Source organism: Podospora anserina, chromosome 4 (genome assembly GCF_000226545.1).
Source record: "Podospora anserina S mat+ genomic DNA chromosome 4, supercontig 4".
NCBI classification, from domain to species: Eukaryota; Fungi; Ascomycota; class Sordariomycetes; order Sordariales; family Podosporaceae; genus Podospora; species Podospora anserina.
In genome coordinates, this window is record NW_001914850.1 from 1,609,460 (window position 1) to 1,625,291 (window position 15,832).

The 15,832-nt window shown below is 50.6% G+C and overlaps 3 protein-coding genes across 3 annotated transcripts; 2 read left to right on the forward strand and 1 right to left on the reverse strand.

Moving 5' to 3' along the window:
• Positions 1-1,243: 1,243 nt before the first annotated feature.
• On the forward strand, positions 1,244-2,742 carry PODANS_4_6470 (uncharacterized protein; the record flags this gene model as incomplete). Its single annotated transcript, XM_001906159.1, has 2 exons — positions 1,244-1,378; positions 1,426-2,742. The coding sequence occupies 2 exons, from the start codon at positions 1,244-1,246 to the stop codon at positions 2,740-2,742; spliced, it is 1,452 nt and encodes a 483-aa protein (XP_001906194.1).
• A 10,286-nt stretch (positions 2,743-13,028) lies between these two features.
• PODANS_4_6460 (uncharacterized protein) lies at positions 13,029-13,838 on the forward strand (the record flags this gene model as incomplete). The annotated part of the gene is made up of 1 exon (XM_001906160.1): positions 13,029-13,838. The coding sequence occupies one exon, from the start codon at positions 13,029-13,031 to the stop codon at positions 13,836-13,838; it is 810 nt and encodes a 269-aa protein (XP_001906195.1).
• Positions 13,839-14,348: 510 nt separating this feature from the next.
• Positions 14,349-15,529, reverse strand: PODANS_4_6450 (uncharacterized protein; the record flags this gene model as incomplete). Its single annotated transcript, XM_001906161.1, has 2 exons — positions 14,349-14,972; positions 15,095-15,529. 2 exons carry the CDS (start codon positions 15,527-15,529, stop codon positions 14,349-14,351), a joined length of 1,059 nt encoding a protein of 352 aa, XP_001906196.1.
• Positions 15,530-15,832: the final 303 nt, after the last annotated feature.

Consider the following 15,832-nt stretch of genomic DNA (forward strand, 5'->3'; position numbering starts at 1 on the left):
GTGGCCGCGTGTGCCCTTCATAGATCACAAGCTCGTCCGTTTTCACAAGGGGCATCAAAGAAAAGGAAGAAAAGGAGGGCTTTTGCTGACAATAACGACGGGAGTTTTTGCGGGGAAAGAGTGACTTTTGGAAGAGAACCTGGAACCTTCAGGTGCCTTTTAACCCCCCCCCCCCCTGCTTTCAGGTCCCTGTCGGTACGTCGGGAACTTGTTGTCTTGTACATGTACCGGCGACTGCGAGCGACAGGGATAAGGTACGCTGACAGGGGGCGCTCTCAGGTCGTGGGTACCTGCCCAAGGCAATTGGTTTTATTCACCGCGCAATTGAAATCCACTCCCCACCCAACTCCCACGCACCCAGGGCCGATCCACCACTCGGCGTCCCTACAATTGCCTTATTACATGAACATCCGCTCCCCACCACACACACCTCCCTTTCCTCTCCATCTCTGGTCTACCACCAACCGACCTTGAACCAACATCGTCGACATTCGATATTCGATCACCAGCAACAACTACCTGCTCTTCGAATCGAAGCTACAGTGTTACTGACGAACAAGACTTTCGCTGCGACTCACTCCATCAGTCGTCGCCGCACAGAAAAAGAGAAAACGTCGACGGGTCCACCAACAGTTTGAACTGGAAGGTCGACTAGGAGGAACAGACTTCGACTACAGTCACCACAACCAGAGTTTCCAGACGTCCATCCGAGCCAATACGAGCAATCCGCCAGGTCTCGAACGTGCGCCGTTGGTGAAGAGCAGATCCCCAAAAACGTACGGATCGCTTCGAAACCTTTTGATTCCTTCAAATACGTGGGACCGACCTTCGCGATCGACCGTCGCGAATAATTTGCCACGATTCATCCTGACTGCACTGTAGAATCTGCTCGAGCACCCGAGCAGCCACAGCAGTCATCATGCCGCAGTCCTTAGAGATACCCGTGCTCACAGTGGATGCCAATGTCATTCACAAGGTGGACACCACCAATCCAGAGAACCTATTCAGCATGTGGACAGGTGAGTTTCTGACTCGACTCGGCTCTCTGCGGCCCAAGTCGTGCTAACACACTATCGCAGTTTTCGCCAGATGCCGTGACTCAGTTGCCCACGGCAGAAGACTAGAAAACCTCAGTGGCGCCTCTGGAACAGAGAAACCTTTTGCTGCGAGAACGGTGAAGTTCTCGTCTCGTCCTCCGCCACAAGCCAACCCCGAGATATTCAGTATCCTCGCGGCGCGAGCGATGAGGAGCTTCCGCAGCTCTCCGCCAGCGTCGACTCGGTCGCTGACGAAGAGGCCGTTGACCTTTCATCCGAGCAAGCCCCCTTGGACATTGTACGCCCAAGAATACTCAGACAGGATTCTTGCGCCAGCAGCCGTAGTCGAGGCCGTGAAAGGCACATCACTTCGGACGAGTTGGAGAAGATGGTCGTTCAGATCATGGATGGAAAGGCCCCTCTTCAACCCATTGAGTACACGCTCCCTGCATCGATCGAAGAGAAGCCATCGTGCCCACCCGACAGCGAACACTCCGGCTCCACTACCGACGAATCCCCCCAGACCTCCGAACACAACACTCCTCATTCCCTGCCCTCGGAGCCCGAAAACACTCCCGAGGAGCCGGCAATGCAGACAATTGTGACCCGTGGCTTTTCCACCTCTCCGTTGCCTGCGTGCCGTATCACCTCGCCAGCCGCTTCTCCCGCTCCTCACAATGACGCCATCCCTCTTCCTACTGAGGCCCCAGCGCCCAAGTTTGTCCAGCCCAAGAAGCAAGCTGCGAGGTTTGCTCTTGGCGGTTCTGGGTCGTGCTCATCGGGCTCAGATAACTCCTACAGCCCCGAAAAGGTCGAGATCAGGAAGCAGGTCCCGACCAAGTCCAAGATGTTCCAGCTTGGAGTTGCCTCGTCAGACGAGGATGGATCTCTCAAGGTCCCCGAAGTCCTCAACAGAGCCCCCTCCGTGATGAACGCGCACAAGAAGACTGCTTCCTTCAACAACGAGGTGGTTACCCAAACATTTGAGTCTTCTGCTATCAGTGACTCTGAGTCCGAGTATCTTGACGAGAGCGCAATCGATGATGATGAGGATGACTGGGAGGAGGACGAGTCGGCCGAGGAGAGTGGCAAGTCAAGCATGGAGGACAAGATCCACTTCAAGCGCGTTGACTCAACTGCCAACCTTACCTCAAGGCGATCTCTCCTTACTCTCGCTTTGGCGGGCAACAGCGGTCTTAGCCGTGCTCAAAAGTACTCCAATATTGCTTCGCAGTCTACCTCGGCCATCCCCCGCACTCGGGCCGCACTTAACGGACCATCCGTCGTCACTTCCCCGAATGACTCGGATGACGCCCCACTCATGATGAAGAACAGGGGCCCTTCTCGCGCCCCCCCAATGCGCCCGATCACCGAGATTCCTCGGTCCCAAGCTCAGCCCATCAACACAATGGCCATGGGGATGCACCATCAGGCCGCCTTCTCCCCGCGCACCACTCGGCGCAACATGCTGGCTACCGAGCTCACAGAGTCTCTCCGAAGAAACCTTCTCCACGAACGGTCGCAAAAAACGTCGACTGCTAATGCCGTCCTTAAGCGACGCCACACTTCCCACGATGTTGCCAATCTCAAGCAATATCCAGAACGTCCTTACATGAAGAAGGACAACGAGACCAACAACCGGGTCTGGGACGACCAAGTCTTCGACAAGAACGCCTTCACCGGCTACCATGCTCAAGGCTGGTAAACACCCACCGGCCAAACACATCAACCACGACATATAACCCATCATCGCACATAACACACACGTCTTTACTTTTAAGATACCCAGGGAGGCAGCAACCGTGGCATCTGGCAAGCGGTCATGCTGTCGTGTATTATTTTTTGATTCGAGCATTTGCGAAAGCGGCTACGGTTTTACGACACATCATGCATGAATCGGAAGGCGTTTTGCAGTTTAATGGGCATCTTTTCATTCCGGCATTGCATTCATCAATTCGACCCCTTAATATCTGGGAGGTGGGAAAGGTTAAACTAGTTTGGGGGTCGAATGGTCTTGGGCTTGGCATGGCTATGGTTTTTGACCGATGTTTACAATGGATGGCATCACTGCCCTCGGGCTCTCTTTGGTTGGGAGAGCTTTTCTGCTTTTCATCATTGTGCAAACATTTGAACCGGCGTTTTTCTTTTTCTTTTTTGGGTTTGGGGTCACATGATACCACGATCAGTCAGCATTGTTTTTTTCCCGACCTGATCGACTGTTTTCATCTTCTGTCATAGCAATTGGTCATGGGATTGGGCCATTGCAAGTTTTTTTTTTCTTTCTTCACATGCACACACAACACACCACGCATCAACAAAAAAAAGAGGAGCAACGAAAAAGGGTCGGACGGACTGGCGGTGGGCTTTAGGTGGGCGGGGGTGTATGTACGTTATGGCTGAGCCGGATCGGACCCTTCTCCTGGTCGTGGTGGTGGTGGTTGGCAAAGTTGTGTGGGGCATGCAGAGCTAGCAAGGAGGAAGGGGTGGTGGGTGGTGGTGACAAAAAAGTATTGCGTGTTGCAAAACACTGCGGGCTGGATGGATGGAGGGAGATGGGGGGAAAGAATAGGAAGCTAAAATTCCATGATTATGAAAAGGAAAATGGAACAAAAAAAAACAGAAATTAACTCAAAAAGAACAGAACAAAACAAAATGAAAATTATTATGACAACTTGTTGTGCTTATTGCTTGATTGTGACTGCTTGATTTGATGATCCTTTAAGGAGCGGTATTGTGTCACCTTATCCTAGGTCCGGGAACATACGGCACTGTTAAATGTCAACAACGTCTTGGTGGTGCATGGCATGATGAAAATGCGGGGAAGTGTAGTGTCTGTTCCATGATGAGAGGGGTGCCATGATCCACGTTTTTCCAATCTTGAAGCCTGGGAAAAGCATGTGAAATTCCATTTTACATGGACTTTTACACATGACATGTCTCTGGTACCTGATGTCTTTTGACAATTTGACATTTGACATTTGGCACAATGCGGGGGAAGGCTTCGACGGGGAAAAGAAGGGGGTGTTCGAGATCGCCTCCCGTGGTGGTGGGTGTAGTGGTACGATGTTTCTTTGCTGTGGTCACAGTGTGCACAAATGGGCGGTGTTTTGTTTGGGAGTTTCAAAAGGGGGTTGCCTTTTGCATTGATGAGGACTCGTGATAAAGATATTCCATATCTTGTGATGGGGACGTAGTTGTGATGAGGACAGGGGGACGTGTGAGTTGGTTTAACGGCTCGTAGGTAGGCAGGTAGGTAGGTCTCCGCTTTATCCCGGTATATTCTCATTGTGTTTTTCGAACTTCAGATGGTCGTCGGTCTGCTGCTAAGCAGGCTCTGCGTCATGTTTCGTGAAAGTTTTGACATGTGAAGCTCTTGTTTCTTTCTCTCTCCCACGAAGGGGTGGCTGTATGCTGCAACTTAGTAACCGTTTCCTTCCTGTCACGGGGAAAGAAAAAGACGTTTTTTCTTTGTTTCTTCACGGATCCTCCACAAAACCAGTTGCTTACCTATATCAGGGACCACGTGTATTTGTGGTGGACTTTAGGTGAACAAAGGAATCAAGCCTTGGGATGGGGGATGCCACCTCGATCAGGGTCTTGAGATCTGATTGCCCTAGGCTTTTGGGCTTGTCTGATGACAAGTTTCTGAGATCTGGACAGCCAGTGGCCATGCTCTGGATCCTGGCCTTGGAATATCTTGACCGTTTTGTGAGGATTATTATGTGCTGTTGCTTTGATATGAATCTCTAAATCCGTACATCAACCTTGAATGGTACAAACCATGAATACAAACAAATTACCCGGACACCTCCCCCTCCTACCCAACCCTTCCCCGGCATGGTGTGTGCAAATGTCACTTTACCAGGGGCGTCGTTAATTCTTCCCATGACAGGTACTTCGGTACCTGCCTCCCTCCACCATCCATTGGCTTTCAAGCTACGCGCACTACCGAACGGGTACGACTTTATCCCCTCCATTTTGCCGGTTGGTGAGGCTGCCAGCTGCTCCTCCCAAGGGTCCAGAACACCCCCCATTCGAAAACCTCAGACCAGAAGCATATCTTTGTTGTCCAAAGGGGTGTGTTGCATTCATCTCCACTGCCGGGCAGTATACCCTCTCAATTGCTCGGTTTGGGGGAAACCTAAGATGATGAGAACTGATGAGAGTGTTGCCGCCATATTGCTGAGTTGTCCAGAGCCTTATGGTAGTAGAATAGGCATTGAAAACCCTGTGGTACTACCTGACTGCGAGGGCGGGTGGCACCCTACCAACGGTTTGAGCGCATCTCCCCGGGGTCTAGAATTCTGTGTTGCCGGCGTGAAGAAGTGAAGCCCGGAAACAACAGCGGAGGGTGCCTTGCCATGCCCACGTTTTCGGTCATTGTCCATGCCTGGCTGTCCTTTTTGTTTACCCCGGAATGTGGCGGTCTTTGAACCATGGTTTGCATCATCTCCCGGCCATTGTCTTTCAGGGGCACCGGGCCGTGGAGGTCAGTGGAAGAAACGCCAGTTCAACCATTGTTGTTTGCAAAGGTGTCAAAAAGGGGGTAGCGCTGAGAAGAGGTCATGAGGTTATGAGAGATTTTGAAGAATGTCAATGCATGCAGGCTCGCCAGGAATCTGATGAGACTAGGCCCAATTGTCAGTTGGGCAGAGGTGAGGGTGGATATGATATATGCGGCACAAGAGCAAACGAGATCCCGAGACATACATTGCTTGCTTGACCCGCATTGAAGCGACGCCTCTATTGCCTGCACAACATACTCGCCGTCAGATCCACCTTGATCAAGAGCTCGCGGCTGCCGGTGTTTGCCGGTGTCGATAGACACCGTCTCAGCCTTTCCTTGTTGGTGATTTTGCGTGGCTGTTAGTGTGAGTGTGTATTATTTTTGTTACTCAACCCATATAGGTAGGGCCCCTGAATATCAACTTTGACGATGGCAGCGTAAGCAGCGCGCGATGATGTCTGAGTGAAGTCTGGGGTCAATCGGTCCACCGATCCGGGGTCTCCGGAGCCCCGCATCGGGCGGCTGCGGGGTGAACAGACAAGGCCACGAGGGTGCTCAAAGACTTTAAACCGGAAAGTCAAAGTACAATGGTGAAAGGCTGACAAAACGGACCTAGAAGCGGTAGAGCTTGCGGCGGTTATCGTGTGTATGGGAAAACGGTAAGAGTTACGAAAACAGGCAGCTATCGACGGAGATGTCGATGGCTGATGTTGAAGGCAGTAGCTGAAGGTGGGGCCAATGGGAGACAGCATCTTGAATAAGCCCCACTATTCACCCGTTTGGTTACTTGCTGACATGGGACTCTCTTAGATGACTGGTAATTCGGACTAGCTCCTAGCTAGACTTGCTATACCCAAGGCTCCCGCCTATTTGCGATTTTCTAATTTTTATTTTTTAATTAATATTTTTTTATTTACTTATAAATGTCTGGGCTACATACTACTAATATATATATCTTAAGCATTACTTAATTAATTATCACGCAGTTTAAAAATTTAGGCATAAAATAACCAATATAATTGAAGTTACAATATTGATTAGATTAAGGGATTATATAAGTACGTATGTCTAAGTAATTGTTAAAATTGGTCTCTGTGAAGCCTATTTTACAGTGGGTTTACTGCTGTAATACTACGTCTGTCACGGTTTTGGGAGCAGGTGAAGACGCAAAGAATCAATCAGGACTGGACCGGGCGATTGAGCGGGGTCACGGTCTAGGTGGACAAGATAGACTAATAACGAACCAGGATTGTTTAGAGGTGGCTTCAACTAGTATCCTTTTCAAAGGTTCTAGATAGGGGTTTGTCACAATGTGGCGTCGGTTAAGATAGAATTAGTGCTGACAGCTAAGATATCTCGTACGGCACCTACTCGGCAACCCTACAAGGTATCTACCAATGCTATAAGCTTTTTCGAAGCCTTGCATCTAGCGCTACCGTGGACTAAAATGGCTTAGATTTTATATTTAGACTATTAAAGGCCCTATAAGTGCCCTATGGAAGTTATGTCCCAACGGGCTCATAACTACCCGTACTTACAGTAAGCCGGTAGCCGAATTTTCTTTATTTTGTATGGGCGTGAGCATGTCTTTTAGCGAAACGCAGCTAAATCGTCGTCTTCTAAATCAAATTCTAGCTCATTTGCCTGTTGTAATATGCGAAGCCTTCGTAGGTATAAGGTAGTAGTCGAGTACGAACTCTACTACAGAGTTTTACGTTAGTATATAGCAATTTATTATTAAATTATAGAAGGTTACCCTTTTTTACTTTATTATCACAGCGTCTACAGCGCTGTAGCTCCAGTACACTTAGTAGTGAGCCATAGGTCTTATATAAGTGTCACAGACCAACCATATAGCAAGACAAAGTGGGGACTGCAGCAGGCCGTGGTGACCAGTTAAGTAATAGATAACAGCGGGGCTGTAGGACAGTGGGGCGCTCACCTCTTGGCAGAGGTAAGCCGGCTCGCCAGGAGCGCTGGGTGAGCGAGGTAAGCCAGGATGGATCACCAGGAGCGCTTGGTGATCGAGGTGATCCAGGTACGGAGGTACCTAGAGGATTGAGGTCTATATATACGGAGGAACTGGCCGGTATAGATAGACAGTTCCGCAGTATGCAATTCAGCTTGTATTCACGGTATCTAGTGTTTACATTGAGACATCTTTGTTGTGCACTATTTAGCTGCACCGAACTAATCGTTAGAAGTTACCTTCAACCAGTATCCCTTTCAGAGGTTCTGTACAGGGGTTCGTCACAATAAGCTATTTTCGCTGCACCATACAAACTGTAAGTGCATTCCGTTACAGGATTCTTAAGCCTATATTGAAATGGTGAGAAAACACACAAAACAACCACAACACCACAAATATACCCTCAACAGGTCTCAGAATGAACACACCTGCGTGACAGTGACTCGCTCGCAGGCCGCACTTCACGTAGGACAAAGAAAAGACACTATGGGCTCGCAGGCCACATAATAAGCACCGGATTGGCCTGATCAGAGGGCCAGAATTGCCTGCACGCGTGCAAGGCACAAAATACGAAGAAAAGAATAAAAGTCGATGTCCTGTCTAAAATAGAATGTCCGAAGCAGACCGCTTATATACATGACCCCTGAACCCCTGAGTCCTCTGAGAGCCCCGCTTCCTTACTCATACTCTCAGGCCTGTGGCCGCACCCCAAACCAATATATGGAACATAACCTTCAATAGTAATTATAAGGTAGCTTAATCATAAAGCTTAGTAACTAAAAAGCTTTTAAAAGTTATCGATTTAAAAAATCTAAAAATAAAGTATTTCTAAGCTGTTAATTTGAATGTGAGTAAGTTAAGATATTGCTGTATTTCTGGATATAAAATAGACTTATTTTTAGCTATAGTTTTAATATATTCTTATATTTTCAAATGTTTTACCTAGGACGGTTAGACTACGCTGCGTAAAAGCCGCTATGCCTTGCTCCCTAGCTAGACTCGACTGGAGATTTTAATTTAATGGCACTGGAAGTGACGCTATCTGCTAGTCCGTTTCAATGTCAACTGTGGCAGAGCACTAAAATAGACGCCCAAAGCTGCGCTAATTTCACAATGTTCTCGTGCTGGTATCGCTAAACACAAGAGACGCGGGGAAACTGGGAGACGCTACGGAGCTTTGCGGGGACGACACAGCCCTAAACTCGGTGCCTCAGGTGAGAAGCCGGGAAGCTGAGCTTCTCTTGCATTCAACACATGAACACTGGAACAGTCGGTGAGCATCCCGTTTTTCGAGCAGCGCTTACCTCCCGCTTGCCTGCATTATTCTCGGAAAGGGCGCAGATCTCAAGATCAGACAGATCTCGATGGAAGATGGGGGTCCCCGGCTCCGTGAGGACCACGTCAACACTATCATGACCAAGAGAGTTTGGTGTTGTAACCCCGTGATCGGAAGAGACTTGAGCTGAGGTGTCGTAAAAAGAGCCCCAATGAGAATGAACGTCACGCCGTCACATCGACCAAACAGGGACTGCCGCTGGCGGCCTTGGTCTCGGTCTCATCCCACGTCTAAGACGCCTCGACGAGATTGTCGAAATACTTCGCATGATCGGGTGTTGTCCTCGGAGATGGATAGATAACGGTCCATCTTGAACAGTTTCAGAACGGGTTCCATGTGGATGGCGGGGATGAGATCCGCGAGAGACTCCAAAGGGAACAGGCAGGTTGTTGCAGGAGGCTTGCAGTGAGGTGGTATGTACATATTGATATCCCAGCAATCAGAAAACCGGATTATTCTTTTAAAATTGATTTATTCAAAATAACCAAAAGAGCGAATGGAGACGGCAACAACGCATCAGGCCTTCGGTTGGATCGTAGCTTCCGCAGCAAGCACGCCTTCCATGCACGACAGCAGCAAGCCCCGCGCGAAGCTGCATCGAGGCAGGAGCATTGCAGCAGCAATACAGGAGGCAGGAGGAGGCAGGAGGGGTAGCTTTGCGGGAAGGAGGTGTCGAGTTGCATCACTCCCGCTGATAAGCCTTATCGACCCTGTCGTTGACTTGTTGCTGCCCATCCCCGCCAGCCATCGTGTACAAATCATCGTGGCCCATTTCTTACTGCCCGCTCACCGATTTTTTTTCTGACTGCAATGCTGCATTTTTTTCATGTCTTGCCCCTCCGCTCGGCCAACTCTTCTCCTCCCCGGGCCATTCCTAGCCAAACAATGCTCACTGCCACGGCCATGGCGATATCCCGCTGGCCTGTCCTCTGCGAGCCATCTCGGATGCCAGCGTGGGGGATTTGTCATCGCCATCCGGAAACACATTCACGGCCAACAGAAGCTTCACGGTTTTGGGTCCGGTCCTCTGGTCCTCTCGTAGAGGAAGCTAAAGAAACTGCTGACAACAGGAATTGATCGACATCTTGCTTGCAGCATCTTCTTCGACGCCGTCTTGCAGCACATATGTATACTTGGCGCGCCTACTTCCGTGGTCTGGTCCCGGATGTTTTGAATACACACTGTTTTGTCGGGAGTCCGAACTAAACCCTCTCTTACACCTCATTGGTCAACTTTCCACTCTCACCTCGACACACAACGAACCTACGGCCGAGAGACAGCGATAATAGGTATTCGCTTCCACATGGTCTGAATAACCGTTACGTACTGGTTCATCAAGATTGGGTACGGTGAGCAGGTTGGGAGTCTCAAATCAATGTCCCAAACGTCGACACACAGATTGGGCATCGTCTAAAATGGATGATGCAATCAACAAGGATTCAATATGCTCTGTTTGTCAAAGTTAACGGCTTGAACTCGGCCGGTCTGATGGGTCGGCCCTTTGTCGGTCATCGGCGTATCAAGGTGTAGTCAGGATTGGATCTTCTCCCCGCTCCGGTCAGCGTTTCAAACCTCGGTTAGGTCTCCGGCATCCATCCTGGAATCGGAACGGTAACCGACTCCGTGTTAGGAAGGCTTCTAGAAGAACTCGCCGTCCACACCACGTTTCTGACTTGGATGGGATACTCTTGACACATGAACATGAATAGTAGTTGGCCACGAGCGCCGAGGCTACCGTTCCTTTTGACCCTGAAGCGTCTTCCGCTACCCGCCCGCCACTGAGGAGACTGACTCGATGACGGGGCCACAACGGGCACGAGTTTGGTATTGAGGAAGAAGCCGTTTCACCTAGAGTTGATGACCAGAGTTGGGATGGCGACTGACCCGGTTCTTCTTGCTGTTGGGCAAACGAGACGCTGGGCATTGAGTGTACATCTAGCGATGTACATGGTACTTTGGGGCCCTCAGACGGGTTAATGGCGAGGTCAGGTCCACCGAAAGCACGACGTGGCGAGAGCTCAGAGCCCTTCTGAGACCACCAGTATCGCCCACGTGCTTGTCACAGTGGACGTTCGTCTGGACTCTTCCAGCCTCCATTTCTGTAAAGGATGGCAACCTGACAGCACACACACATCCTTTCTTCTGCCTCGGCCAAAGCTTGGCGAATGCCGGATGATAGAGCCAGGGCTGCACAGGGCCTGGGTTTACATCATGATTTTTGCAGTAAAGCTGTACACCCGGGAGTGTTAGGACATGGAGAGAACAAACCGGGGATGGAAAGCACCGTGCCAGTCTGTGTGTCTTTGCAGATTCCAGAGTGAAGGGGTGGGTCACCACGTGGTGTGCTTGAAGTCAAGTTGTCAGAGAGGTATGCAAGATCGTGGCTTTTTGCGGGGAAAAGGTAAGCTCGTGGGCTCTGGCTTCGCATCTGTTGTCTTTTGATGTCTTTCCTCGGAAGGGTTGAGTGGCCTCTAAATTTGGCATGTGGTCCAATGACCCTGCGGTTGATGAGACATTTATGTGTTGGACCAACTGACAGCGAGGGCTAGCCTCACTGGCACCTACAATCTGTTGTTTATTCTCATGTTGTTGCTGGATGAGGTTCACAAAGACCAGGTAATGAACTTGAAGCGTCTCTCCAGTGAGATATCTAATGGTAGTCTCCGAGGAAAGCTGTTTCAAGCTCTCCGTTTCATAACTTTGACATTCCGTGTGAGAAAATAGGATGATATCATGACGGCTAGTAACTTTCATCACCCGAGATCAATATTAGCTATGCATTTCTCTCGCCTGGCTGGCTATGCATGAGCGCACGGATGGGGAGAATCATGGGGCAGGGGGTGGAGGGGTAGATCGGAGAGGCACGGCCAGCGTAATGACGTGCAGGGTCTGGTGGACGGGAAGAGTCGGAGGGTGTGGTTGGATGGGTGGTGCTCGGGCTTGTTTTGATGGAAGGAGTCGGCTTTTGCTGGGTTGGCTGGTGTTGGGAGAATGGGAGTGAAAGAAGTCGTCGGACTTGGATGAGGTTGGCATGTGGTTTACCTTGATGCCAATGGGAATGTTGTCTTCGCTTGAGACTACCTGGCCTAAGAGCTGTTGCGCAAAAAGTGAGGGAGAGTTGTAACAGACCATGTTATCTACTCTCGACCACATCATCTTCGCAAACCAGTGTTACGTCTCGGTGCTTCTAATCGTCACGCCCTAGCTTTGCCATGGTGTTGTCTTGACTTGCTTCAACATCGTCTCAGCTTGATCTAGATGTTATCCGAGACTGATCGCAAGCTTATTAAATTTACCTTCTGTGCAAGAGAACAGATATATACAACCAAAGAGGGGAAAATATTGTGTACTTGTTCCAAGCCAATTTTATCTGAAAGGTTGTGGACAGATAATTCGCTGGTGCATTTGTTTTTGCCTCTTATGAAGAGACCGCTACCCCTATTTATGCCCCCTTTTCGACTAGGTCTTGGCAGGATACATACGATGGCCGACATCACAAGTTGTAATGGGAAATAAGGACAACAAAAGGCCTGACAGGTTGAAGAATGCGGAATATACGAGCTCTATTAACCTTCTTTCCCGTCATCGGGCGGAATACCTTAAGAGATGCTTAGTATCTTGGAGGCTCCTGCGCCGCACCAATACCGTGGTTGTTGACTCGCATTCCTCGCATTGGGAGAGCCGGGACACGCAAACCGTTCCCATGGGAGGTCACACAAGCTGTCAGCCAACCACCTCCGGTCTGATCGTCCAGCAATGTTCTACTGCTCCAATTGTTTGACGTTAACCATTAAAATGGGGCCGCCAAGGCTTGAAGGCAATAAGCTGAAAGATGAGAGTGTCGCCAAACCAATCGGATTAACCAAGGGAACCCGAGATTGGGCTGTGGCCAAGACTGAGTTGGTGGTTGAAGTCTGGCTGGAAGGATGTAAAGAGGCGTATGGGAGACTTGAACACCACATGCTGGTAGTCTAGGATGGTTTATTTGCATTTTTAGGATTAGTCTGCTCGCCAGTGATTCTACTACAACGTGTACAGCGCCTGGTAGCGCCGGAGCAACCAAAAGAACAATATGTCAACACACATAGCCCGTGTATATAGCGCCCCCTTCTCTCAATGCATTGCCTGATCCTTTCCATCAACGCAAGTCTCCCCCTTTTCTCGTAGGGAGCCGTCAAAATGGCCAAAATCCCCACCACCCAAGTCTTCCAAAAGGGCTCCGTCTGGATGTACTCACCTTCCCTGCCACCCGCCATCCTCTTTCTGATCCTCTATTTCTTCGCCTGTCTCTACATCACCTACCTCACCTTTTACCGGTACAAGACCTGGTACATGACCGTCTTCCCTCTTGGTGCTTTGCTGGAAGTGGCAGGCTACGCGGTGAGGATATACTCGGTCAAGAACCAGGGGAACATTGTACGCCCCCCTCCTAGAGACCCCCTTCCTACCCCCGAACACAGCCCAACCCTCCCTCTCAACCCCACTCATCCCTTCTTCTTGTCTCTAATTTCTAACCCAAAAAAGGCCGCCTTCATAGCAACCCTCACCCTCCACGTCCTCGCCCCCCTCCTCTTTGCCGCAGGGAACTACCTCCTCCTCGGCCGGCTGATCTCTCACTCCCTCCCCACCCGGCACACCCTCCTCAAGATCCCCACCCGCTTCATAACCCGCCTCTTCGTCGGGTTCGACATCCTCGCCGCTGCGATCCAGGGGTCTGGGACCTCCATCGCCGCGTCGGCGAACTGGACTGGACTGAAGGCACTATCGGGAGTTGACGTGCTTGTTGCTGGGCTGGCGGTGCAGGTTGCGGGAGTGGGGGTTTTTCTTTTGGTTCTGGGGAGGTTTACTTTTCTGGTGAAACAGCTGGGGAGCAAGGGGGGAGGTTGGGGGGGGTTGCTGGTGGCGGTTTGGGTGTCGAGTGGGTTGATTTTCGTGAGTACTTCAATTGACTGGAGACGGTTGGTTGGGGAAAGGGAGGGAGGGTGCTAATCATGGATAATACCTAGGTGAGGTGCATTTACCGGCTGGTCGAGTTCGTGGAGGGGATTGACGGGTATGCCTTTCGGAATGAGTGGTTGTTTTGGGTGTTTGAGGGGACGGGGATGCTACTGGCGATAGGGCTGTTTTGTATTTGGCACCCGGGGGCTTGCTTGAAGAGGGGGGAGGTGACAGAGGGGGAGGTGACAGAGGGGGAGAAGAGTGAGGGGGGAAGTGACACTCAGGCGTGAGGTTGTTGTCAAGAGATGGCCGTTCACCTAGCGAGCAGCTAGCCTCCTGACATAATTCATCGGCCACTCTGCGTATTTTTCGTACTCGACAGGCAGCCCGGCAGCAAGCTTCTCCATCCAAGCAATGCAGGTTCTTTTTCGATAGGCAAAACGCCCACCTTTGTTGCACGTAGTGAGAGCAATGTGCCCGATGGCAAACTCGATGAGAACAAAGTGGATGAAGAGCAGTTGGGCTGGATGGTTGTTGGGGTCGATAAAGGGGGCGAACTCTTCATTGCTGGAGTGGTTGAATAAGGAATACAGGGCGGCAAACTGAGAAAAGGCTGTATAGGTAGCAAGTCAGCATTTGATCTCTCCCAGAAAGACCGGACTGGTACTGACCTTCTGACGCCGACGTCCTGGCAGCTTTTGCAATTGCCTCTGTTGAAGCCAAGAACTTGACCTCCAACGGGCTCTTACACAGAGGTCCGAGTGCCCTCAGAGACTTCAAAAAGTCACCAATGAGAATCTCCTCATCCTCGCTCAAATCCAAAGGAACGATCCCAATGACTCGTCGAACGCTATCACAGTACCCTTCCTGTGTAAACTCACGGAACAACGAGTTCTTCATGCTGCCCATAGCGGTATTTGCAATAATATGACACCCCCTAGACATGGCGAGAAACTCAGGCATACCCTCAGCCATACAGCTCGCTTGAAACGCCAAAGCCATCATAGCAGCAAACCTCGCATCCCCCTCAGCCTGTGAAGAGCAAGGCTTACTCAAACTGTCGTTAAGAGACTGTATCGCCTTGACACGGTGAGCCAGCGCTTGCGAAGAGCAATTCCCCCCATGCAAATCAAGATGTGACGCCGCCAGCCCAAGCATGGCATGCATAAGATAATCATACTGGTGCCCAGTCAGCGTAAGATACTCCCGAGGGTTCTCCAAGTTTGAGAGCTTACGCTATGCGACAAACACGCCGTCTGCATCCAAATCTGATCCCCCTGTATCGGCAAAGGCGGGTACGCAGTCACCAAAAAGTGATGAAAGTACCTCATATCCTCCTGCGTAAACACCGTAGCCGTCGATGACTGCAAGCTGTTCGTTGGGACCACCGTCATCACCGAAGCCGAAAACGCCGACGCCATTCTCGGCCGCTCAGGGTACTCACACACCAGTCCGACCCTCGCGCAGTTCGAGCAGGAGGGGATCGTCTCCTGGCATTTGACCTTTCGCCTCTTGCAGTGGAAGCAACCCAGCCGGGACTTTGTGTGTCCCTTTCGCGGGATTGGCTTTCGGCGGGCTCGGGTTCCTGGTTCTTTGGTGTGGGGTGTGCCGGTATGTGGGGTTGATACCGGTGCTGTCTCTGGCCCGGATGAGTCTTTTGCTGATTCGGGGACACCTCCAGGGGAACATGTCGAGCAGGGAACCCAGTGGTCAGAGATTGGTGATGGGTGGTGGTCGTCCATCCTTGTTTGATGATGCACAAGTGGCTCTTCGTCAAGGGTATATTCTCAAATTCTTTACATAAAAAGGGTGTTATAAAAAGTCGGCCTTGGACATTCTCCCCTTCTGATGATGCGGCTGGGGTTGTCGTGGACTCGACGCTCTTCAAGGGTTTGGTCAGCACGACCACATTAAAGGGATGGGGCCGAATGACGCGTGTTTTGGGCTGTGTAAAACTAGAGGAAGTGCCATACGCCACCGAACATTATCAAATCCAGGGGCTGTGCAGAAAGATAAGTACGAATACTTCCACTTGCTTGCGCGTT